Source organism: Pomacea canaliculata, linkage group LG1 (assembly GCF_003073045.1).
Source record: "Pomacea canaliculata isolate SZHN2017 linkage group LG1, ASM307304v1, whole genome shotgun sequence".
Lineage (NCBI taxonomy): Eukaryota > Metazoa > Mollusca > Gastropoda > Architaenioglossa > Ampullariidae > Pomacea > Pomacea canaliculata.
Window position 1 is genome coordinate 7,629,826 of NC_037590.1, and position 26,784 is coordinate 7,656,609.

The window sequence follows — 26,784 nt, forward strand, 5'->3', positions numbered from 1 at the left end:
TGGGCGAACAATGATTCACACAGGCAGATGACAACACACGAGGGCAAACACGAGTAGAGGAGAAGAAAAGCTCTAACCTCCGTCAAAGGCCTTCCTCGTCTCGACAAATATTGTCACGAGCCTCTCATCCACCGCATCCGCCAGCTTTCTCAGAGGATGTGCACAAGTGCAGGAAGGATGAAGCCGCTTCAGCTGGTCATCATCTTCTGCTTGACAGCGGTTTCAGCTTCAGGTAAAGCATGTTGAGCTCAGACTGCCTCGGGTTACCTGTGTGCACGTAGATACGTTCGTTCGCCTGGCTGCGTATAGTCGAGGGTGAAAGCAGGTTCAAATGCAGTCCTAATGACTCACGTACTTATTATTATATTATATCTTTTTTGTCACTTTATCCTTCATTACGAATATGTAAAGGGTTTCTTGAAAATAGCTTTCTGCAGCAATGGTGCTGTGAAATCACTTAGTCATAGTGAAATCACATAGTCGCTGACTGTTTTCCATTGTAGCTAGCAGATACCTCGACAGTCAGGTGATGAGCGTGAATGTAATGGATTTTTGTTTGTTCCGACACATGAGATAAAACACTTTAAAAGAAAACCACGTGTTCAGATACATCGTCTGTCCTGATTAACCTTGAAGCAAAACCAGTTATAAACAATATACTACAGCGCGATAACGATGACGACGACGACGACGACGATGATGATGGTGACACAAAACTGTTCCAGAATGTCCCAGACGAGTGTGTTACTACACCAACTGGTCGCAGTACCGGCCGGACCAGGGCAAGTTCTTTCCCGAGAACATCGATGTCAACCTTTGCACTCACCTCATCTTCGCCTTCGCCAAGCTGCAGGGCAACAACCTGGCTCCCTACGAGTGGGACGACATCAGCACTCCGTGGTTAAAAGGCCTGTGAGTGTCACTCTCTGTATCTTGGGCATGTTTTTTTCCAGGGTGAGCAGTATAGACATGAGAAAGAATGTGAAGAAAATAATCAAAAACGAAGCGGGTAAATGAAGAAAGAAGTAAGGTAAAAAGGAAAAAATAATGAAGAAAAAAAAGAAGCGATGCATAAAATGAGATACGATTTAAGGGATGAATAAAAGCAGCTAGTGAACTAGCTTTTGTGAACAGGTACGAACGCTTCAATGACCTCAAGATCCTCAACCCCGGACTGGTCACTCTCCTGTCAGTGGGCGGGTGGACCTTGTCGTCTGCTCCTTTCAGCGCCATGGTGGCCACAGCCGCCGGGAGACAGGAGTTCGCCAACTCCAGTGTGCAGTACCTACGAAAATACGGTTTTGATGGCCTGGACCTTGACTGGGAATATCCTGGATCACGTGGCAGTCCCCCTGAGGACAAGCAGCGCTTCACATTGCTGGTGCAGGTACAATATTTTGTTTTCGATTGTTCGTGTTTTTCGTTCTCTTCTTCTTCGTCTTTCTTTCAGTTTTCTGTCTGTCTTTCTGAATCTGCCTCGGTTAGTGGGCGTGTCTCAATTGCTCCTACTGATTAGGAACCATTGAAAACCAAAGTTTTCACAATTAAAATGTGGCCTTGAGCAGCACCACCACTCTGTAGCGAAGGACTGTTTGCAGGAAGTGATGTCCACCTTCGAGAGAGAGGGACAGACAACAGGCCGGCCACGGCTTCTGCTGACCGCTGCTGTTGCAGCCGGTAAGGACAACATTGATGCTGGATATGACATACCATCCATTTCTCGGTATGTTCATCAAGAGAGAGGAGTGAGGTAGATAGAAAGAGAATGCGCGAGAACGTACCACAATTAAAAAATCACGAATTCAGATTTGTGTGGCAGAGGAATGCTTTTGAGCGTACTAACATTTGTAGACAGAGATGCAGAAAGCTTGAAGAAGAGAGCTGTATGAATTGCTTTTTTGAATAGATGAACTGATGGATAACAAAACAGAACTTTTTTCTGTACATGCTGTTGCTTCACCAAGGACGCTGGACTTTCTCAATCTGATGACGTTCGACTACCACGGCTCCTGGGAATCGTTCACCGGTGAGAACAGCCCACTGTACCCCTTGAGCCACGAGATAGGAGCACAACGATTTCTAAATGTGGTAAGTGGCATAGGCTGTTGTCATGGCAATGCATTGCTAACCACAAGCTGTCGGTAAGACAGACATAACAACTGGCATCACGGATTTTTTTTGGCGTTACTGCGCTTTATCCAGTAACTGTTGTTAATTACTCTTCTTGCTAATTAACTACATTATTGAGATGCTATTCTGTTTGGGTGTGGATGCCTGCAAGGTTTTGATATGATACAGTGTGTTACAGAACTGGTCAGTGAGCTACTGGCTGGACAAGGGAGCATCACCAGAGAAGCTTGTGGTCGGTTTACCTTCTTATGGTCGGAGTTTCACGCTGGCCAATAAAAAGGACAATGGAGTCGGTGCCCCTACCAATGGACCTGGTCACCCGGGCCCCTACAGTCGGGAGAGTGGAATTCTGACATACTATGAGGTAGACTAGTCCGTCCTGTCTTTAATTTAATGACACGGGTGAACCCATAGCATAACAATGGGTAGAAAAAGTTTATCTTTTCAACGTTACTCAAAAAATCTTTTCTATCAAAGTGCCTGAAGAAGAGAAAACGATGAAAAGACATTGGAATTCATCTAGAGCAATTATTTTTAGGAAACCTTACACTCGCACACTGATACATGACAACCTAGATAAGGTACCGTATATTAAAACTAGGAAGTGGAAGAACAAAGTTAAAAGTATTAACGTGTATACTCCAGTGTATGTAACTCTCCCTCCCTGTTCTTACATTATGTTTTATCCGTCCAACCGTATGTCACTACTTTGAAATAAGAGAAATAGATAAATATTTTCGGGTCTGTTTCATTTTGTTTAGTTTCCCCTGGCTTAACCGCACAGCCATTAAAATATTTTCAGAAAAACAATAAACTGCAACTGAATAAGAGCAACACTTGTTTACTCAGTTTATAAAAATAAAATAAAAGGATTAGGAGGCTTTTCTCCTCCCACGTTCCTGTCTAAACTGTAGTATCATTTCTGTGTATCAGATCTGCACTCAGATAGCCACTGCCGACAAGTTTGTCAACGACACGGAGCAGGAAGTGCCTTACCTCGTCAAGGACGACCAGTGGATGGGCTTTGATGATGAAAGCAGCCTCATAATCAAGGTAATTAAATGTAGTGAGGTCCACGTGTAGTAATGGGATATTCACCATGTAATATAACAATGCCAAGGGTAGTTATGAGATAAAAAAACAAAAACACATTGGGAGACGCAAGGACACTCGGTGACACAAACCAGAATTTTACCTGAGCACCGACAGTGATATACAGAGGGATGAAAAAAGATATTTATATTGTCTATAACTGCGAAATTTCAAATTTGTACTACACACACACACACTGTTACATCTACTTTATTCACATAGATGTATGTGTGTGCCTGTGATTCAGGTGCAGTACATAAAGAACCGGAAGCTGGGTGGTGTCATGGTGTGGACCCTGGATAATGACGACTTCTCTGGATCCTTCTGTGGCTCTGGACCCTATCCGCTCATAACAACAGTCCACAAGGAGTGTATAGCCCCATAAAAAAGGAAACAACAATTCAAGGACTATATTTCACATATTAGCAACACCAGAATTCCAAAAGTAATGTATTTCACGAAAGCTCCATTTTTATTCTGTTCGGCGGACCCTAGTATGGATGAAGATGTTGGACACAACAATGAACATCATAATCTAAAGAGAAAAACTGCGGTGAAAGGTGTACGTGGTGGAGATTTTGATATTCAAAATACAGAACAATTCTAAAAAACTTTTTTGAAAATTTTCCCTGCATCAGAATGCGTAATTCTTTTTGAAAAGAAATAGAAATATGATTAAAAGACTAACTCTACTTGCTGACATGAACACCATTACTCCATAAAATAAGATATTCTACCAACGATCCATCTTGACTAGAATCGTCTTTTTGTCAAGAAATTGTAAGTTTAACAGATTTACATAAAACGTATTTAGTTCAGACAATATTTTTGAAATAAGCTAGAAATAAGCGGCGCCATATATGTTATACATGTATAGAAAGGAAGGTCGGAAGAAGTAAACAGAGTTGCACTTTGTATGCTTAGAGTTGTCGTTAATCGTTGTTTGTTTTTGTTGTTTTACCTTGAAATGCAAACATAAACAGAGTCACCTGTAAGGACTGGACCACCGATTTGTGAGAACAAGTAATTTTCCGAATGTGTTCAGATCACTATTTGTCTGTGAGGGCTGGTTTTAAAGTTTTATTATGAGCGAATTCAAACAGATTCACTTTATACAATAAATTCTGTAAATGAAAGCCTTTCTGAACTCATTTGTTGTCCATTCCGTGATCACTAGGTTTGTTGTGTGTGTGGTTTTTTTATTATTATTTTACAGGACCGTCGCAAAACTTTAAACAGAATTTTGAGGCCAGCCTCCAAAAATAAAAGTTTGCCCACCCCTCCCCTAGGACCTTCTCTATAACCACCCACCACCTTTAATGGCTATAACATAAGGCTTTGCCCATGTACATATCTGTCATTACAAAAGAGTAAAAGACTCAAGCTGTGTTTTAAATAAATATAGATGAATAACGGGCATAGGATTTGATAAGAGCTTACATTTCGTGCAGAGTTTGTGATGTGAATGCGTGTCACATCTCGTGTGGTGTGAGATACAATCTTTTCTACACTGATGTTTATCCACTGCAATACAAGCCCCTGCATAGGTCTTCAGGTCTGATTGTTTGCTAACAAATGTCCCGATCGTAGCAAAACATTATGTGTTCCTAGTATCTAATTATACCTCTCCATTTTTGAGGTGTGATCCTACATGGATGATAATGAAAGGTCGAACACCCTGATATCATGAATACACTTTGATACAATACAGAAGTTCTCAGTCAATGGACATGTTGAGGCCAATACTCGGAGGACATTTGTGGCCTCATGGCTGCTGATCTCTCTGTGTCTGAATAATAAAGTTTGAGTATACGAGACCTCAGACAAGCTATTTGAATAGTTAAAAAAAACCACTATGCCCCCGGGAGGTCAGCTGCTCGACTGCCTCGCCCGCTAGTTACTTGGGGACATGCACGAGCGTGATAACTATCGCTCTTCATTATTATTATTTTTTGATATGTTATTGTCCCTCCCTGCGCATGACACAAAAGGCAAAAACGATGACAAAGAGACATTTTATTGTTGGCACTCCCAATAGGTTTGCGCCATCTGTGACAGTCTGTCTCCTCTTACCTATAAACCAACGGGAGTTAATACAGCGATTGTAAGATGTTTCGCAAATTATCTCCCTTTCCCATCAGCAATTCAACTGGTGCTTTGTGGATGTGCGTGTGTGTGTGAGTGTGTGTGTTGGTGGGTATGTCATCAACAATCCTCATTGTCAGGTATACTTCTCACTGCTGTTACTGGAAAAACAGCTTCGCTTTCTATTATTAGCTCAACCTCTGACCTCAACCACTTACACGCGTGTAGGCTATCCATGCCATGTGTGCACGTGTGTCTGTGTGTCTGTATGTGTGTGTTGGTGGCTAGAGACGGTGGTTGACATGGGACTACAGGTGTCTGCCATTAATTAAAAACTTTGAATGAGTGCTGGCAGGTTGAATGTGAGTTGAGTAGGAGTGTCTGTGATGTCTGAAGTTCACAACAAGAGTGCTTTGTTCACTCCTTGATACTCTGGACTGTGTTTTATTTCTCCATCCCTCCCTCTCCCTCCCTCCCTCTCTCTCTGGGGTGTGTGTGGCTTTATTTCCCTCTGAATGTGTATGCGGAGCTCTTTTTCGAGTGTACGTGCCCCTGTAATGCGTGAGTGTGTTCCCTCGTGTGTAAGGGAATGTGTGTGTGATTCTGTTATGAGTACCGTTCATCTTATGTAGAAACCTTAGAGAAATGCTTTTAATCTTCAGGCCTTTCTCACTCTGTCTTGAAACCAGTTTCTCACATGATTTCTGACAGACCCTGGCATAACGGATATCACTGTGTCCCACAAACACACGCGAGCTGAAGGCGGGAGACATGTGACCAGTACTTGAGTGACATTTATTTAGGGTTGCTATTATTGACATTATATTTAAATGATTTTTTTTTGTCAGACACGGATGTTTGTCAAGCCCTCGTACAATAAGTAATGTTTATATTGACCTGTGTTAGTGCAACAGGATCCATTAAGGCTGCTTCACACGGTGCAACAAAAAGCTCATCAAGTGAACTATCAAGTCCTCAAGCCGCCATTTGCACAAAGTGTTTCTTGGGTTTGTTTGTTGTGTGTTATTCGCTGTTTGTTCGGGTTTTCTTCACTAGACAAATAGGGAAAGATAATATTCATTATCCGGAATAGGGGACCATGAAGACAGGAAAGAGAGAAGATAGAAAACATTGCAGAAAATATGAATTTTTCCTGCTATGACAGTCGCCACTAGAGCAAGGTCCTACACATAATTATAATAAACCTTCTGAACTTACCTTTTATAATTTAGAAACAGGAATATTGAAATGATTCTCTTACAATGACTAGGAAAAAATATGAGAGGCTGCAATAAACGACCTGATCTCGCGAGGTGCGTCATGGGAATATCACTTTCTGTTCAATCAACGAGACTTGGGCAAGAAACTCGCAACAGCTGCAGTTAATCAAACTGTGGAAACTCCGCGGCTTTTCCACCCTTTGAAATGTAGATGTTGGTGTCAACAGGTTTAAGAACACTAAATCTTTGAATCGGTAACTTTAGAATTTCGTCTGTTTATTCACATAGAGCGAGTGAAGGCGGGCAGGTGGCGACAGGTGAGAAGGATGAAGATGGCGCCCACGTGTCTCGTTGTGTGAGAGACAGGAAGACCGGACCTGAATACAGTGGAACCTCGGTTAGCGAACGCCTCGGATAGCGAATTTTTCGGTTAACGAACAAAAATTTCGCTAAAAATTTGTCTCGGATAGCGAACAAAATTTCGGATAACGAACAAAAATTTCGTTAAAAATTTGTCTCCGATAGCGAACAAAATTTCGGATAACGAACAGCCACGTGAACCACACGTGACCGACCAGCATGTAATCATTCGCGCTCGAGACAGTTACGATCAGTCGTTCCTTACCTGTGCGCATCCTTCTTATTTAGTGATTGTTGTGCTTTATTTTAATAAGATAATCCTCAATCATGGCTCCAAAGAAGATTAAGAGCAATTAATAGTAGTGAGGTAATGACAAGGACGCGGCCAACAAATGAATTGAAAAAGGAAATGATTTCAAAGTATGAAGGTGGCATGCGTCTGTCGTAATGTGATGTCGTATTACCGAAGAGTTTTACAAAAAAAGGCAGAAGCAACAGACACTGGACAAGTTTTTTTCTTCAACCTCAAAGCTACAGAAAAGGGAAGTCTCCCCGATTTTATAATGTCACGTGTGCTCATGGAGAGGGGAATCAAAGCAGTAATTCCACCCCTTCCTCCCCACACCTGTTTCCAACCACGCCGTCAAAACGGCAAGTTTTCTGTTTAAATGCTTTCGTTAATGTTTTTATGTTTATTTAACTCCATTTATATTGTATTATAACTGTTCTCATTAAAACAAATACCTATATATATATAGCCTGTAACTTTCAAATAATAGCGAGTCAACAGGGGCTGGGAACCAATTAAATCTATTTCCTTTATTTCTTATGGAAAAAATTGTTTCGGATAACGAACATTTCGGTTAACGAACAGCTTTCCAGAACGGATTAAGTTCGTTAACCGAGGTTCCACTGTACATCCTTTTGCTTCAGTACCACTCATCTCTGTATCAGACTTTCAAAGAACACAATTGTTCATTCATTTTTAATGTGGTCGTCGGGGGTCTCCTCACCAACATTTCATCCTGTGATTTTTATCCTAACCAGGGCATGATGTTTAAAAAATTATCTCAGGGGTTTCACAGGGATTGGTGTCGGCGATCGTGTCTGAGACAATAAATAGAAAATAGAGACGGGAGTGGGCGGAATAAAAATTTTAAATCCGACTGAATGCAACTCGATGATGTAAGACGAAACCTGATTATTTTTTGCTGTCGGGAAAGTCAAGGAAAGGAAACTGTGTTGTAGGATGGTCAGAATAACGGTTTAAAACAGACACGTGACGTGTGAGGGAGAAAATAATTCTTCTGATGATAGGAGGAGTTTCTATGTAAATGAAGATTTACAGGGAGTGAGCTGTAGCAGATGGTTTCTGTTTGTACACACGTTTAGTGTCTTAATTACAATAACAGTTATGCCATTCGACCTCATTTGGATGTTTGTTGTTGTTCTGCTGACTAATGTGTTTTGTGTTAGTCTCCTGCTTGCAAGGGAGAAACAGGTTTGAAAATTAAAGCGGTAATAATTAAGGACATCGTGTAAATTTTGTGGTGATTAATGTAAAAACAACTTTGCGAAAAAATCAATGTACTGAGAAGACGGATGAGGTGAAATATGAGGACAGTGTAATTAGTGGGTGTGGCGGACTTGTGGTACTCACCCTCACAGGGTGATACAGAGATACAGAGATACAGAGGGATAGAGCGAGCATACACGCTCAATTACACACGGTGCATACAAACACAACATGAATGTAATAAACACACACATATATATATATAGTCTGATTGTACTTTCCTTTCCTGTCAACCACGATTCTCTTCATAGAAAAACATATTTACCCCCAAAGTGATCCCGTTAACTGCTAATTATGAATCACATGCCCTCTTTATGTTACAACTTTGGCCAACATCTATATTTTTGGGGTGTGATAGCTAGATAATAAGCTCAGGATATGCTGTGTGTGTGTGTGCGCGTGTGTGTCTGTGCTTGTGTGTGTGTGTGTGTGTGTGAGGGAGTGTGAGAGAGAGACGTCTGACGTCCTCCAGAAAGAAAGACACAAATTTGATTTAATGTCCCAAAGATGGTGCACAGACGTTTCAAACCTTACAACTGAAATCCTTTACATACCTTTCCCTGTTGTTGTTGTTGTTGTTTGCTACTGTTGTTGTGTTCTAACTTCAAGGTTTCCAGTGCTTTCAGTGTGCGAGGTGTTAAATTCTCCTGACACCGCCAGGGATGGGCGTCGGCAATGGATCTTCGCTTGACGACACAGGACATGATGAGCTTCCTGCTAACAAACAGCTTTGAAGGGCTTGAGATAACCAATAGGAGGCTAATGTTGTTTTTTTTTTAAAAAAAAGGAGTGATGGGTGGTGCCGTCTGCACAGGGTATATTAAGCCCCCTTCCTCAGGACGAGAGGACGAGACAGTTCAGGTGCACAGGTGAAGCTTGTCTAAAGGTTTGCGTGCAGTCGACATGAAACTTGCTCACCTGACTGTAGTTCTTGTGTGCCTCTCTCTCGCCACAGGTAATTAATGAGTTTCTTGTCGGTGCGCATGAATGACTAAGGTCCGTGTGTACGTGTGTGGATGACAGTTGGCTTGGCTAACCTTGCTTTATTTTAAATACCTTAACTACCTTCACAAATCGCTGATGATGATGCTATATTTTCAAATAATTATGCAAATTATATTTTGCGTTTTTTATTTTTTTCTGTATTTCTTGTTAACTTAATCTTGTGAGTGAGGAAGTAAGTGGGAGACAAGGATTTTTAAAAACTTAGAATATTATTCTTTTATCTTCTAATGTTTCAATTTTCTGCTCTTCCCGACATGTTCTGATTAAATTGGCGATGAATTATTATTTGTTTAGCCTCCGTGGATAGATGAATGAATCCGTTTTCTTTCAACCTCAGCATGTCGGAGGCGAGTGTGTTACTACACCAACTGGTCGCAGTACCGACCGGACCAGGGGAGGTTCTTCCCAGCGAACATCGATGTCAACCTTTGCACTCACCTCATCTTCGCCTTCGCCAAGCTGCAGGGCAACAACCTGGCGCCAGTCGAGTGGAACGATCTCTCGGTCTGGAGCACCGGGCTGTGAGTGTTAATCTCCATTGAATGATTAAAAATCCTTTGATGTTGTCTTGAGGATGTCAGGGGGCTGTCTGGCACAGAGGTCGGAGGTAAGTGTTAGTCAAAAACTGCTGGCACGAGCAGCTGAGAGGCAAGCGAGAGGTAAGTGGTTCAGCGTGCAAGTATTGTTTAGTTCATGACTGAAGTTGAGGTTTATTAGTAATAGGCACCAGACGATTGTGATACAGACAGGAGGTAAGTACTGTGAGTGGCTCAATGTGAAGATAAGTGTGAGTAAATAAGAGAGACTAGGGTACATGAGTGGTGGTTAGGAATGGAAGACACATGTGTGATAGACTGAAGGTAAAGTGGAGGTAAAGGCAACAAAGTGAGACAGACATTCGGCAAGTATTAGTGAGTGGTTCATTTCCTGAGTTTTGCTGTTCTCCATCTTCCTTAGAATGGGCGTCAGGTCGTCAAGTTCCTGCTGGAGCCGAGAGTTTGTAAGTGGCAGCGCCTGGCATAAAATGTTGTGTTATCTGTCAGACTTTGGAGGGCAATGGAGAGAGAGAGAAGGAGAAAAAAAAAGACAAAATGCTTGCAGGTGCCAAGCGGACTTTTTTTTAACAGACCATCTGCCAAAGGAAACAAGATCTGGATGGGGCATTAGTTTATGTTTTGAATAATTCACAGCCCTCTCCCTCTCTTTGCTCTCTCTCTCTCTCTCTCAATGTTGACGAAGGAGTGTGTATGTGTGTGTGTGGTGGGGAGTATGTGTGCACTCATGTTATCTCAGTAACAGTGTGGTGTAGCATTTAACTAGAATGTTTGTATTCCCTGGGGAAGAGAAAGAAAGAGACAGAGAGAGATATGATAAATTTATACAGAAATCTCACAAAATGGTAGCGTTTGGGAAGGCAAGTCCCAGGACAGAGGAATGCTATACCACATTTACTGGATATTTTTCCCACTCCGTAAACAACATGATAAACAAACATATTTCCGACTGCATGCCTAAACGAAAACTGAAAAATTAATGTCCAAAATTACCCACTTCTCTGGTTGTCAAGGTACCGTCAAGTCAATGACCTGAAGCTACAGAATGCGAACCTGACCACATTGCTGGCTGTGGGCGGGTGGACCTTGTCGTCTGCTCCCTTCAGCGCCATGGTGGCCACAGCCGCCGGGAGACAGGAGTTCGCCAACTCCAGTGTCCAGTACCTCCGACTACACGGCTTCGACGGCCTTGCCCTTGACTGGCAGTACCCGGCAGCCCGAGGAAGTCCACCCGAAGACAAGGGACGATTTGTCTTGCTTTTAGAGGTGCGGAGCAACCTGTAGTCTGTTTGTCAACGTACTTTTAATCTTCGTATATATACATACACACATGTATACAACAGCCATGTCTGAATCGTTTTACTGCTTGTCTGTGTGATTACCTGTTTGTCGGCCTGACTGTTTACACCCATGTAAACATTTACCACTGTAAACATCTGAAGATAAATATACCCAAGTACAACAACTCATGGACTCAGCTGATTACACATCAAATACATCGTCAGACAAAGTCTCATCCTTGTTGACAGGAAGTGATGTCCACGTTTGAGCGAGAGGGGCAGACAACAGGCCGGCCACGTCTTCTGTTGACCGCTGCTGTTGCCGCCGGTAAGGACATCATCGATGCTGCCTACGACATACCAGCTATTTCCAGGTATTTCTCGACAATCGCCGTGTGGCATTACTTCTCGCTCAAGAACCTGTCTCCTTTCTATTCTGATGCCATTTGTCATGTGTTTTTTTTTTTCTTTAAGAATCTTATTTCCCGTTTGCTTTTTTCTGAAAGAAATGTAGACTTCATGAACCTGATGGCCTTTGACTACCATGGACCGTGGGATGGTGTGACAGGACAGAACAGTCCATTGTATTCCTTGCCGGAGGAGATTGACAGTCAATTGTTTCTCAACGTGGTAAGTGGCGCCATGACATCCACGTGACATGATTTAGAGGAAAAAAATAACGAGAAAACCCCGACTTCATTATATGTACAATACATGTAAAGTTATTCGCAAACATCACAGTTATTAACAGTTTATGCTTGAGAGAAACAACTGTATAAAAAACAGGGAAGGGGAAATAGTGAAGGACTAATAAACACTTAAATCCGGAGAATCAGAGGAGGTAGATAAATATACGAAAGAAAACAGAAAGCACTGCCAATCACTTCCTGCCAGGGGGAGTGAAGCTCAAGCAGGAAGCTGATTCAGATACAGATTGTCTCCCTTTTATCTTTTTATACATTGGCGAAAGTTCAAGAAAAACAAATCGCGATGCCCGCAGTTTGTCGAAAGATATCAAGGAAACGAATCAAACGCGAGGAGGTCGCTGTGACCCAGACAGTGTTTCGTGCTGAAGTAAATATATATTTTCCAGATGTCATTTTTTATTTTTATATAGCTTCAAATCCGTTGTTTATTGTGCGTTTCTCGTATTTTAATATTATATTGAATTTAATTCTTTTTATCGCTTTGTGTGTGGGTTTTAAAATACAGAACTGGTCAGTGAACTACTGGCTAGACAAAGGGGCATCACCAGACAAGCTTGTAGTTGCGGTTCCTGCCTATGGCCGAAGTTTCACTCTCATCAACTCGCAAAATACAAGCATCGGGGCCCCGGCCAACACGTCTGGACTGGCAGGACCATTCACCAGAGAGCCAGGAGTTCTCGCTTACTACGAGGTCAGTCGTACACTTACGGCGAGAGTAGGTCGTCTCCCCTGGGCTAAATGATCAACTCAAGAAGAAGCTTCTTGTTTTCATAGTTAGAATGTGCGACCTAGACATCATTTACAATTACTTTGTTTCATTATCCCAAGGCATCTTTGCTATCGCTTATCTCTTCGGGACTGGATCCCGCTTTTTAACTTCGGGAACAAGACTTTGTCTTTGTTTTACTCAAGTTACCCCAAGGGCAATGACTTACCATCCATTCAGTACGACGGCCCCAACTGTTTTCCGTTATTGGCGTAAATAAAGACTTCAATACCTCCTGAACCTCCAATTTCGCATTTTTTTATTATTTAACTTTTAGTCGTAGGCGCTTTCCTTAGCCTCAAGTCCTTCTAAAGTCTTTTCATTTTAGCTAGCATTGGCATCCTAGCTGCAAAAGTTCTCCAGCAGGTCATTAAACAGCAGTTTATCTTACTTATATTTAAACATTCTCTAGCCTTAATTAGCATAATTTATGAAACATTTTCCATATTTAAGCTAATTATAATAAATTTTATGATAAATATTGTGGCTAGGTAGACTCTGTAGCCGTGTCTCAGGTAGATGAAAGTCACACTGTAAGAGGAAGTAAGAGAAAAAGTCAGAAAAGGTGACCGTACTTTGCCGTCCGTCTATATTGCCTTTCATATGTTTCATAAATGTCACCAAAATGTGTGCCATGAGTCAGCAATCTTGTATGTGTTACGGCTCCATTGGTGTATATATATAATATCTACTTATATATATATATATACACTGGACTTTTGCTTCCAGATCTGTCCCCAAGTGCTGACCGCTGATATACTCGTCAATACAACCCTGCAGGAGGTTCCCTATCTGGTCAAGAATGACCAGTGGATTGGTTTTGATGACCAGGACAGCATTAGAACCAAGGTGAGGCTCACACGCGTGAATATACAAAACAAGACTGCAAAAGATAATTACTACTCAACATCAAATTAAATGCCACAAATGACAGCGAAATAGTGAAATTTCCCGCTAAAATCTTTTTTTAATATGTTTTATCTCCCGGATGATATTAACTTTCTCCTTTCCTGCCTTTCCTAAATAAAAAAGTATTTATATACGGGTGAGAAAAGCAGTTTTCTGGTGATTGGCCTGCTGTTGCCTAGCTAATGGATGGAGAAATAACACACACAGACACACTGCGAGAGAAAGACACGTGTTGATACATTTTACCTCGGGAGTAGCCTCAGTACAGATTGTTTACAGCTGCAGTAAACAAACAAAACATTGCCTCCATTGTGTACTACAGTGTATGGGGTCTCTGTCCACTCAGGTGCAGTACATCAAGAGCATGAATCTGGGTGGTGTCATGTTCTGGACACTGGATCAGGACGACTTCTCTGGAACTTTCTGTGGCAAGGGACGTTACCCTCTCTTACGCACAGTTGATGAGGAGTGTCGGGCCCTGTGAGGATCTTATGTCACAGAGAAACACGGAACAGTCATTAACTATGATTCCAATTATGTAAATTTATAAACACTGCATATTAACAGGGTGCCAGCTTCCTTACAAAGTAATGAGGCTCATCGACATTGCCTTCAAACACAGATTTATCTCCCTGTTAATATATTGATAAATAACCGAATGTTTTAGATAAACAAATGATGATTCCTGTACTCACTGGCGTGCACACACACGCATACACACAAGTACAAATGTGGATGTGTTCCATTTTTATTGCTGTAACGAACAGGCAAGCGTTTGTCCCTTCACAAAACTCCGAGCACACAACATCTCTGACCTCCTGCAATATTTACGATCATCGTAACTCCAAGAATGACAGTCAAAATAAAGTGGACAATTGAAATTGCATTACTAGAAACTTGTATCTGTTTTTTTTTTCTTCTTGAAATCGTCATTCACGTGTTTATGATCAATGGATATTTTTAATTTATGGAAAGCAGAAAAAAGAGAGATGGAAAAAAGGTAAAAGAACAAGATGAAGGAAAAGTTTTGGCTGATGTAAAACTGATTTATGTGGCTGTTTGAAAATCACAATGATCACTCATCATCTGTAGGATAACAAGTGGAACACGCATAATACAGAAAGAAAAACATGACAAGCACATTAATGTTACTAATATTTTTCATCTTTGAAATAGGTCACCACATTTTACAGACCTGTACTCTCTCAATTCAGTTGTATTTATACTGAAAACTTTGTAATGCAAAAATCCTCACACCTATACAAGACATGAGTAGAGGATGATACAAATTCTTCATAGTTATTAAGCAAGCAAAAACTGAGACTCTGAATGTGTTCCAAAGTGTCGAAAATGAATAGCAAGGCAAATAAGATATATAGTAACAAAAAGATATTAGAAATTAGAATCACTGTACAGATATGAACGAACACACCTTAGTTGTCTGAGTCTTCCTGGCTATCAATTCTAATCGCTTTCTCGGGAAATAATAGTTGCCAGTTAGAACAAAGCAATGTTAAGGCACTCTATAATGTGGTCAGCACAACTACCTCCTGCAAGCGAACCCTGGTGGTCAGGTGAACACGATGACCATAAGTAAGAATGACCACCTAGTTCTTGTCCACTGCGCCCTCTGCTTAGTAAACATGACAACCACGTACAACAACTATCATCAAAGAGGACAGACTATATGAAACTGTTACACATCAATACTGTGAGGAATCTTTCATCCTTTTTCTTTCTCTTTCTTTCACTCATCCTTTCCTAAAAAAAAAAATTTTTCTCTCCCTTTTTCTACCTCTCCTTCGAACCCAAACTCGCACGCGCGCACACGCACTTCATGGTTCGTTTCCACAGATGTCAAACGGTCCATTTTCCTCTCCAGTCTACAGGAAGTTAAAAAACAAGAATCGACAGATCCGTGCTTCAGAGAAAAAAAATCTTAATTTTAACCTGAAAATTGCACCAAAGAGATAACTGTATCTTCCAGACTTAAGCGAGAGATATGGACACATCTTGGCTTAGGGAGAAGAGTTTCCAGCAGATGGCCATTTCAAACTAGACAACGAACCATCTACCTGTTGCATATATACACATTTAGTTTGTTTTTGAACTTCGGGCTATTCCACATTTCGACACTTTTCACAATCCAATCTACAAAGAACTCTCTACTCCTAATGCATGTTAACAAGACCCAGGACATCGCCGAGGAAGATGTCGTGGCAAAATATTTGATTGTATGTGATCTGTTCTTGGCCATTGGGGTATCTCATCCTTCCAATCGGATGCATGGGAGCCATGAAGAAACCAGAAAATGCCATTCACAAACTCTAGCGCTTGACTTCCATCCATCAAGGAGGTTTTGAAAGCGCGTAGGAAAAAATATTGTAAGATCAACAATAAGTTATCTCTCTAAGATCGTTGTAACGAGTAACACATAAGTCAAAACTGGAATAGGCTTGAAATTCTTTCACATTGTGCGAGCAAACAAAAGTGACAGTGAATACATGAACAGTATTTGTACAATCAGGCACTTATTAGTGTCTATGACTACAGACTACACGTCTACTAGTGGCGACCTCTCACGACAAACACATCAGACTGGCCACAGCATCACTCCACGAACAGCATCTCAGTCAACTTTGCCAAACTAAGCCAAAACAAATGAATTTAGTATTATTATAACTATTGAATCAAACCCACACAGCAAACGATAATAAACAAGAAAAATATTCATGCAGCAACATCTCCACGTAGAACATCTTTGTTCTTTTCGCCGTAGAAATATTTCCCGGAACATAATGTTCAAACATATGAAGAATGTTTCTTGACAGTTCCTCTAATGTTACAAACATTCAGTTATGTAACTTGCTCGTCCATGGAGTGTCTCACAGGATGGCCAGTCTCCAATAACAGAAAGAAGTACAGGTGTACAGGAACACGTGATGTGAATCTGATGTCTATCCTATAACTGACTGTGCAACTCTTCATATCATTGACCCTCCTCCTGTCATTGCATCTTAAGGAAGGCGAGGTTTACAGGTGAGTTGACAGGTATTCAAACGGATCTGTTGTCTGAAAGAATGGTCTTACACGTGTAACTGTCATTAACATATTCCACTCCAAGCACAGTTCGTAAGCACTTAGTGATAAGGCCACTAGAGGAACAGATGGTCATCGACACAACCACAATGGCGAATGTTGTCCACAGAACATGTCTGTCTCCAGTCCTGCGGCAACCAGCTGAACCAGAGATTGGTCGAGAACAAGGAGTCAGATATAAGGTTCGCCATTGGCTGACATCTGAACGGCGTCAGATATGGAGCATGTCCCACCTTGCCGGGCATCAGATCATCGTCAGATATTTAGGCTTCCAGTCCTGGTGTGCGCATGGCAACAAACATTAAACAGTCCCTCATCGCCATCTTTGCTGGCGGTCACATGGCATCAGACATCTCAGTCGTCCTCTGCTGGCGTCCGAGGGTCGTCAGAGATTGAGGCCGCCTTTACTTTGGTATGCGCGGTGTCGGCTGATGCGCTTCTGGCCCTGTATTGCGATGTACAGGACGACGCTGGAGATGATGACCGTCGTTATCGTGATGCCCAGCAAGCTCAGGACGATGGAGAAGCGGCTCCGCCTCTCACCCATGTCGTGGCGCCCCTCCTGGTACGCGCGCACGGCACGGAGGGAAAAGTACATGGCCAGGATGCCGAAGGGGAGGTTGAAGCACAAGGCCACCATGCAGGCGATGGCGAAGTTGGTGTTGGGGATGTCACTCATGGCTTTGAACGGCGTCACCTTCTCTTCTTTCTTCGTTCCATCTTTCACGTCGTTTCGCACTGGACTCGGCGCCTTGCCCGTGGAGTCCTTCTGAAGCTCGATGACATCAAACACGCACTCCTCCATCTTACACTTCGACGGGCTGTCTTGAGGGAGGGGGCGCTTTTCTGGCTTTTCTGGGGTTATCGCCCCGGAGAAGGTCACTTTGCAGTCGTCGTACGAGGGCGCAGGTTTCTGATTGTTGGGTGGTCTCGGAGGTCTTGGGTTCGAATCCATGGCCGGTATATCCCAAATGGGGATGGGCACTGGATCGTTTTTGTCACCGTCGCGTTGGAAAGCAACTGTGTCGTAATCCTGGCTATCTTGTGACGTCATACTGCCACTACATCCGGGGCTTCCTGCGCCGCTGCTGGTCGGGCTGCTAGGCAGCGTGCCACTTCCGTCCACGTTGACGCTACTCGGTCGCGAAGACCCGATGGTGTGCTCTTTCCCTTGTTGTCTCCCTTTGTTACTTCCGGAAAGTGAAGTTTCTTTCTCTTTCTCTCCAGCTCGCGAACCTCCGTCTGTGTTTGTTCCTAGGATGCCCCCGACCTGGCCGAAGCTCCGAGGCCGCACAGGAAGTCGTGACGTAGGGTTGCGAGCTTGGGGGTTATCGTTCTTGTCTTTCTGTTCTGTGCTACCTGGACCTTCCACCACAATGATAGGAACCCGAGATGATAAATCACCACGAGGGTTAGACAAGTTGCCAGCCATCCTGTATGGAGGACACAATCTCTTGGCTAAATCCTTCTGGACAAACAACAAACAGGACGATCTCTAGCACTCATTCAGTCATTCTCTCCCTGGTCGGTAGATGGAGAACGCTACCGGAAGTGGCTAAAAGTGTTGCTATGGCTTCACCTTCTTGTAATCTTAAAGCTCCAGCTCCTTGAAGTTCTACGATGCTGAAAATAATCTACTCCTTGCGGTCTCACCTTGAAGAAGCTGACTATAATAATGGCTTAGGAGTCGATTCTCCTCCGGATCCTCTAGCCTTTATAGTAATGGTTTTCTAATAAATAATAGTTGTCCAATTAGTAATGCTGCATAATGATTCCAGCATTCATGGAAGACAGTCTGCTCATATCTGTTGGCAACACACACTTAACACATCACAATGCATCAGGCAACACGAATATTTTCCCCGCCAACACAATCCTCCACCTGCCTGCCTCAGTGATTTCGTGTTCCTCGAGGCCCACGGACTGTAATTTTAGAAAAATTTCACTGACAGTCTCTGAAAACTCAAAACCTTACAACAAATATATTCTTGAAAAAAGAAAGCATTTTCTGTATTCTCTGATCCTGCTAAGAACAATCACGGAGCTCAACTCTTGCCAAGTTTTCTAAATTCTCAATAAATCAGGACCAGCAACTCTTTCATCGGAAATTGCTAAAAAGATCTGTTAGGAGGTTGTGTCTATGAATTCGTTCATCGTTCTAGAAGGTATGAAAATGGAAACTCCAAGAGCAAGTTGGCAGTTTTGTTGATAATCTCCAGGAATTTGTTGCACTCACTCCTTCCTCGCGGCCTCCGTGGAGTCGTCGTTGGCTCGGTGTCAGGAACCTGCCTCCAGCATGACAGCTGTTGTTGTGCCAGCACCAGGCGCCTGTATCTACCCGCCTGCAAAGAAAAGAAACAGAAGAAGCCGGAGACTGAGACTGAGTATTCCACACACACGCACCCTTCTCGTGTTTCTCTCTTTCATTTGCTCTACCCACGCCATGACTCATTCTCTCCCTCTCGCCATCTTTCATTGAAATCACATTCTCCTGGCTTTTTGTCTATATATTTACTGTGGCTCTAACGTCCTTACTCAAAGCATTTCCCAAGGCTGGATAAAAGGATAAGATTATATCAGATTTACAACTATTTATGTATGTTTATTTTCCACTTGATCCATAATAATTCAAACTCCCTTTACTAGTCAGAAATACAACAATTTTTAGATAATTATATTATGAAGGTATTATGGGTTGTGTCTTAATTTGTAGCTTAGAGACGAGAGACAGTGATAATTATAAAAGAAAAAAAATATTGTTTCTTTAACAAAATTATAGTTGCTTCCTCTATGACTTCTTTATTCTAGGAATTGGTCTTAAAGATGATGGTGACAGAAATTACTATGAAACCAGTAACAATAATGATGTTACTGATCAGCTTAAAAAAGCTGGAGTCTCCATTAAAAAAGGTAACACTTATGTACGGGGAACAATCATAAAGTAAAGAACATACCAAGCAAATGCAAGATTCCAACTACAAATATAAATACAAAGAATTTACAGAGAAAAAAATATGGAGGAACTCTAATGTGCGCCGCCAAGATTCTCCAGAACATTCCAAGCAAAGTCAAGAATGTGAACATGTTCACTTGTCACAATGGGTCAGGGACAGCGCTTACAGACAAAAGCAGAGAGAAAAAGGTCTACATCAACTCTACAATGCTCCACAACATTCTTCACAACAAAGCTTTATGATAAAGAGTTACAGAAATCTGTGGAATGGAGGGCTGTCACACTTTGAGCTTCTGTTGTGAGCAGGGTGCCTGTTACCTTTCCCAACCCGATCTTAAGGAATCTGATTTCAGATTTCATGATGTCCGGGTTGAGCGTTAAGTCTCTCACCCTCCACCATTGCAAAAAGGAAAAGTCGTTAATGAGGCGATTACACCGCAGCTGTTGTGGACTCGCGAAGATCTTGTCTATGTTTATGCCATTAAGCCACCACCGGATACTTGTTTAACCCCACCCCAACTCATCCCTAGGAACAGAGTAAAAGGGGAAATTTTTCTTTATTTGGATGTTAGAAACAGGTAACTCTTGTACCCGCTCCTCACACAATCCTCACCCTCCACCTGTGTGCCTCCCTTCATGTTGCCGTGGACACAAGAATCGCTCAGCAGAGCCTTGTGCAGTTAACATGCTTTGTCATCGCTCACATCGTCACTACAAACATCTTCACTGCTACGTGGTCTGTCCTCAGATCACCCTGAATGGTCAGCACGCACTACGTCCACAACCTTTCAGGAACGTTAACAACTCTAAGAACGACAACCCTGACGGTTCGGAGACATTTTTGTCTTGTCTGCTTCTCCTTTTTTTTTTCTTTCTGTCTCACTTTTCCTTGTTCCTCCTTCGAATTCGTTCCTTTTCCCCCTCAATCATTTTATTGTATTTTTTTTTTCTTTTTCTTTTTGCTTTCTTCCTCACCCTTGTCTACTTTTAAGAGAAAAGCTACACTGACGCCCCCGGTGTTGACCTTTTAGTCCGACTTAACTCTGTCCTGATTGTTCTCGGACTGGATATCATGACTAGGTTTAACAATAACAGACACACACACACATAAACACAAAAATGTCCTACAAACTGCACGCACACGCGCACACGCACAGCCACAGAGGCACGCACGCACAGAGGTAGAGAGGAGTAAATTGAAAAGAAGGGAAAAGGAGTTTATCTAGTAAACGATCGGGTCTCCAAAGACAACAAAAAGCCGCCATTTTAATTAAAGCTTGCCTGTCATGCACTTGCTTCTCCCTTCTCCATGGGCTTCTCAGATTTTCAGCTAAGCTTCCATATTGCCTCACATAATCCTACAAGCATAGCTGTGATTGGATGCCCGTGGTTTGCGTGCTCGTGCGTGCGCGTGTTTGTGTGAGTGCGTGTGTGTATGTGTGTAGAAACTTGACCCTTTGATCTACAACTTGATCCATTCATTTTCTTCACCGCCATTGTGCGGATGTGAGTTCCGTGACAATCATCTGTAGGTGTGTGCCGAATATTTGACAACTTTGTTTATTGTTTTGTAAACCCCTTTCAACTTGCCTCGATGGTCATGAAGGCGCTATATAAATCATTATATGCACGTGTGTGTGTATATATATGTATGTGTGTGTGTGCGCGTGCGTACGCGTGTTCGTTTGCTGGCTTGCATGTCCAATCTGCTAAAAGTCCGCGGGGTCGATGGCCACCAATCTGGCCGCAAGACGAACCTCCACACGACGCATCCATCGATTGTGGCGGCGAGGTTTTGCAGTTTGTTCTGTAAAAGCAGTCAGGACTGTACCCAGGGCTACATGCCAACAGACTTGGCGCATTTATCTGCTCAGGCCTCTTGAGGAAAACAAGAAAGAAAGCTGTGAAGTCCTGTTCTTTTTCTGGATCCTTCTTAACGACTCTTTTCTCTTACGTCATCACTTCAATTTAAAAAAGTTGTTTGTGGCACCGTTTACCAAAATAGAACCATGAACTGGTGGAGGACAGGACTGTTTAAAGACAACAAGATGGTTAGGACATTAATAGTCACTATGACATGACTGTCCTCTTTGATACCATGTAGACATATAACTGCTCGCCTTCACCTAAGTCTTCTTTTATCGTCAAACAGTTTTTCTACAAACCGAGGTATTGGGCGCTCAAAGAACTCATTCAATGTAGATAGAAAACAAACAGCCAAGAGTACAATAGCAAGGGTCAAATATCTACAAAGATGCATCAGAGATGGATTACATAAAACTTAATGTCTCATTTTTATATTAATGTAAGATGACCTCTTCAGCTCCTGAACCAAAGCTGGTGTGTGGGCAGATGGGGATAAACGATTTCAGATTTTTTTTTTTAAGTTTACATATTTATAATTAGAACTGGCTAAGAAACAGTTCAGAGCTGCTCATATATTAGTGGTTGTGAACATAAAAGTGTTTAGAGTGAGATGAAAGCGTTTTCCAAGTCTTGTTTCTACGCCGCGCGGTCTGTGACAAGTCAGGTACCGAGTTCTCTTGAGCAGCTTTGAAGAAGGTTGAGGAAAATTTGTTTCCTCTAAAGCTAAGTCATCTGCAACAACATACTGCAGTAGCCTTTTAGGCTGTGTGTTGAGCAGTTTAGCAGGAGTCGGCTGGAATAGTGTTATGAGAGCCTGTCTGCACGGTGGTACGGGGGAACAAGAACAGGGTGTGCTGCCAAGATACCCTTACAACGATTTTCTCTTGCTCTTTGCAATGTCACGGAAGAATGTGCTAGAAAGCTGAAAGCAGTGGGATGAGGGAAATCTTTTGGCCAAAAAATAAGAAACAAGACTCTCTCCCTTCAGCCTTCAATTTAACCCCACCTCTCTCTCGTTCTATTTCTGTCTTCTTCTCTTCTCATTTTCTAAAGGTTTCAGTGTGTGTGTGCTGGGGGATGCATAAATGCATATATGTGCATTTGTGCGCCCATCTTTTCCACAACTCATAAAATACAAAAATTCGCGACAGTTTGTACATATGTCGAGAAAAGGAGTTCCTGGTGGATCGACCTGATCAAACACCATCTCGACAACCGCTGAAGTTCTTTGAAGTTACCTCCCGAGGTGCCGCTCTTGGCTGTGAGAGTTGGTTTTGTTCTACAGGTCAAATGTCGATACAGAAACAAGCGGCGAACTTACACAGGAAGTGGAGGATGCCATGGAGGGAGGTCGTGACGCCAACGACAACATAGACAACACAGAGACTCGCGCGAGGAGGTAAACAGACAGACGGGCAGAGACTAAACTTGCCAAACTAATGATTCTAAAGGGTTCCGGTGGATGGTATCGCCATCTGTCGGTGAGTGTGTGCAAAGTCTGGCTGCTTTTAAGACGAAACCCTTGCTTTTGCTAGAGGACGCATGCGCTAATGAAAGGAAGTGAGATAAGGAAACGTCACTTTCCGGGGAGGCAACTCTTTTCCGCTTTAGCACGTCACCTTCTGCGACAAGTCATTCACGCTTTAGTGCGTCCGGGGGTGCAGAGACAGAGACGTGACGTAGCACGCTGTTGGTTAGATGACAACGTGGTGACGTGCCCATACGTTCCTCACGTGCTGGACAACTCCCAAAAGCTGATAACAAAGAGTTGAAAGTTCATGCTGTGAAGTGTTTCTGTCAAGCGGGTCTATGAAGTGTGTCAGTGAAGTGTGTCAGTGAAGTGTGTCTGTGAAGTGTGTTTGTGAAGTGTGTCAGTGAAGTGTGTCAGTGAAGTGTGTCTGTGAAATAGGTCTGTGATTTGGAGCTGTAAACTCGCTGCTTCTATTCACCCGCTTCAGTACGTGGTCTTGCGGAATAGCTGCCCATTAAGAACTAGTTTCATGTTTACCCAATTTAACTAAGATCAAACAAAACGGAAGCAATGTACATTTCGCAAGACAGGAAAGGCTGAAGCACCATCATGATGCTGACAGTCAACAGGTTACCCAGTTCTTCTCAGCCTACAGACGAATCAAAGGACAAGGAGTCGAGTTCTCTTTCCTGTTTCATCACCATTCCTGATGACAATCTCTTTTACCTCTACCTCTTATAATGAGTATATTTCTTGTCTTGCAAACTGTCGACAAGAAGAAACGGCTGTTTCATGGAATGGATTGAAAATTTTTGTATTATAATGAACGGTGTGTAAATGTTCCTCTTATAACAATTAGTGTATGGTACAGTCACAATTATGTCTTCTGCTTCCATAATATTTTTCTTTATGTACTCTACAGATTTCTATCTCTTCTTCTGGCTTCTGATAGCATTCATGGATACCAAATGGCGAAACAGTTGTGATGTCAAGCAAAATGTCGGCAGGAAAACTGCCTTTACAATATGTGTGGGTGGCAAGCCAGACGACAAAAGTAGAAACGAGCATTCTATCACTTTCCTTTTTCTTTTTCATTTTTTTTTTCTTTTTACCGCAGACGTCTCTTTGCTTCAGGCGCAAATCCACAAAAGAGCACACAACTCTTGCTTACCCTCCCCTTGACTCTACTGCGTAGTAGATGACCTCCCCTTGTGGTCTGCTGCGTCAACACCCACGAGCGACAGAAACAAAAAGAGGAAAAATAATGCTCAAACGATTTGTGATCTTGTCGGCTCGACCTACAACTACCCACGTCTTGATACAGAAAGATTTGGACAAGCAAGGTGGTGTAGCCTGCCTCTGATAGCTTTGTTTTCTTCCTACCTCCCACGCGAAAGAGTGCGACTATGATTTGTTTCTCAAAAGGAAACAATGGATTTGTTGAAGGTGGTGGTGGCGGTGGTGATGGTGGTGGTGGTGGTGGTGGTCAACCGCAACCCACATATCTAGTCCTCAAAATCTACTCTCCATTCTTTATTTTTGTCTTAAATCGGAAGAGTTTTCGCAGAAACACACAGAGAGACAAACACGCACAGATTTAGCATCAAAAACGTGCTTTCACATGTGTGTACCCGTAAATAAACCAAAAAAAAGAAAAGTAAGAAAATCAGGGACAGCTTCAACAAAACTGGCAGGAAATGAATTAAAAGCTACAGCCCTGCGCCTCTTAAAATAACAAAAGGAATGGAGCTTCAGCGCGGATTGATATCGCCGAGTCCGGCCATGACGTCACGCGCAGCTAGTCGCATGTGCACGAGGGCGGTAAACACACGTGCAAAAGAACACAGCCACTCTTCTCAGTCGCTATCCTATCTACCCCACCGTCTTACGATCTACTCCCCATCTCTTCTCTTATCATTTCTCTCTCCCTCCTCCTTCTCTCCCTTGCTGCTGTTCTTGTCTCTCACGTGCGGACATTAATCGTCTGGTGCATCTAATTTGCACAGACTCGCCGCATGGCGAGAAAAACAAAGGTGACGGTAAGAGTTACCCAGTCCTCCATGATGAACTCAGTGTTTCCATAGTTACTATTTTTCGACTGATATGTATATAGATATATATTTAACAAAACGAATGGACTAGTGGTTGCAGCAACTTCGTCCAAACCCGAAATTGCGGGCGCTAGACGGTTCGATACTCGTGTAATGCAGCGTACTTTTCCCCAGTTGACAAGACTGTGGAGTTGGGTACCTGACTCTAAAGAGAGTTGGGAAACATACAGAAGAGAGATGGGCACTGCCCTCACAAAAATAAAAACTGGTTCCGAGATAATCAGAGGTTATGTGCCTCCCTCCCTGGAGAATGTAAAGACTATTACTTTTACCACAAACTTGTATTGTTGGACTGCAGGCAGACGATTGTTTTCAGTTAACTAGTAAAACGAGGCTGGTTTGTACAAAGCTTCCGGTTTAGTCACATTCATTGTTACGGCTCACCGAGACTAGCAGCGAACAAGAGGGTAAGCGTTGGTCTCGGCAGACAGACAGCAGTCCACCTACACATGTCCGTGGTTTTACCCTTTTACATATTTAGTTATGTGAAAGACACAGGACTTTACCATTCGTGCAAGTTATGTGCACTTTTGTACCTACATGCTGGACTATTTATGATGAAGTAAACACGCTTCTGCCTTGTTTACCACGTGACCTAGTGAACCAGTTACCAGTCCTGTCACGTGTGAAGTTCGTTCTGGTTAGTTAAGCAACATGTAACATGAACCAAACAGATAAACAGCAAAGCCCTCAGTCCATAAAACATGTGTAACATCTTGTGACATGTTCGACTTTTTGTTTTCTTTACTTGTTTTAATGGCGGGAATGTCTCTGAATGCACAACATGTTATCTCGAGATAAATACAGGAGGTTTTTGTTTACTGTGTTGACATCGACATGTTGAAGCCTGCGATACATGCAGTGATGTTACACCTTGTTACTTTTGGACCGAGCCTACTAGTCTTCCAGAGAAAAGTAAGACACACACACACACACACACACACACACACACACACACACACACACACACACACACACACACACACACACACACACACACACACACACACACACACACACACACACAAACACACACACTCACATACACACACAGAGCATACCTAGCTGCAGCCGGGTAACTGCTATAAGATCCAACAGTAACGGTCTCCACTTTCAAATAAAAGGTGAACACAAATCTTTTAAACAAGAAGCAGGTGAACCATGTTCCATTCACTTTCAATCTTCTCTGCTTTTAAATCATGGTAGATGTGTGTGTTTTAATGCTTTCACAGCAGTAAGTGTCCACCCAAAGCAAATAAATTTTTATTCAAACCAACCCTCCAACAATCGTCTTTCCAGCTCGGTCTGTTCTCACACCATCTTCTCTGCAATTTCTTTCCTTCAAGACTTAAAATTCTTTGCCAGACAATGATGGATGAAAGTCCTGCAGACATGTTCATTGTATCATCTAATGTTCGGCAGACAGACAGACTGAGAGAGAGAGAGTGCCAACAAATAAAGGGCTAAAACTTGTTTCTTCATTATGCCAGCTGAAAGATTAACGAGGTTCAGAAAGAATAAAGCCGCCATTGAGACTCCAGAGGCCAGTTGATGAAAACTGTAAAATTGTTTATCTGTGATCTGTTGTCTTTCTGAACTA

General features: G+C 42.5%; 2 protein-coding genes across 2 annotated transcripts in view; one reads left to right on the forward strand and one right to left on the reverse strand.

Annotated features, from left to right (window-relative positions):
• Positions 1-14,570, forward strand: LOC112553666. Its single transcript, XM_025221034.1, has 15 exons — positions 1-232; positions 726-912; positions 1,135-1,387; positions 1,599-1,723; positions 1,965-2,088; positions 2,309-2,494; positions 3,064-3,183; positions 3,470-3,605; positions 9,806-9,989; positions 11,036-11,288; positions 11,552-11,676; positions 11,809-11,932; positions 12,515-12,700; positions 13,505-13,624; positions 14,031-14,570. The coding sequence occupies exons 1-15, from the start codon at positions 157-159 to the stop codon at positions 14,166-14,168; spliced, it is 2,337 nt and encodes a 778-aa protein (XP_025076819.1). The 5' UTR covers positions 1-156; the 3' UTR covers positions 14,169-14,570.
• The window catches only part of LOC112565405, a 25,172-nt gene continuing 12,806 nt past the window's right edge, over positions 14,419-26,784 (reverse strand). The window contains exon 2 of the mRNA XM_025240846.1: positions 14,419-19,125. Coding sequence (XP_025096631.1) covers positions 17,169-18,215 — 1,047 coding nt within the window. The 5' untranslated portion in view covers positions 18,216-19,125 and the 3' untranslated portion in view covers positions 14,419-17,168. The remainder of the gene's footprint in view (positions 19,126-26,784) is intronic.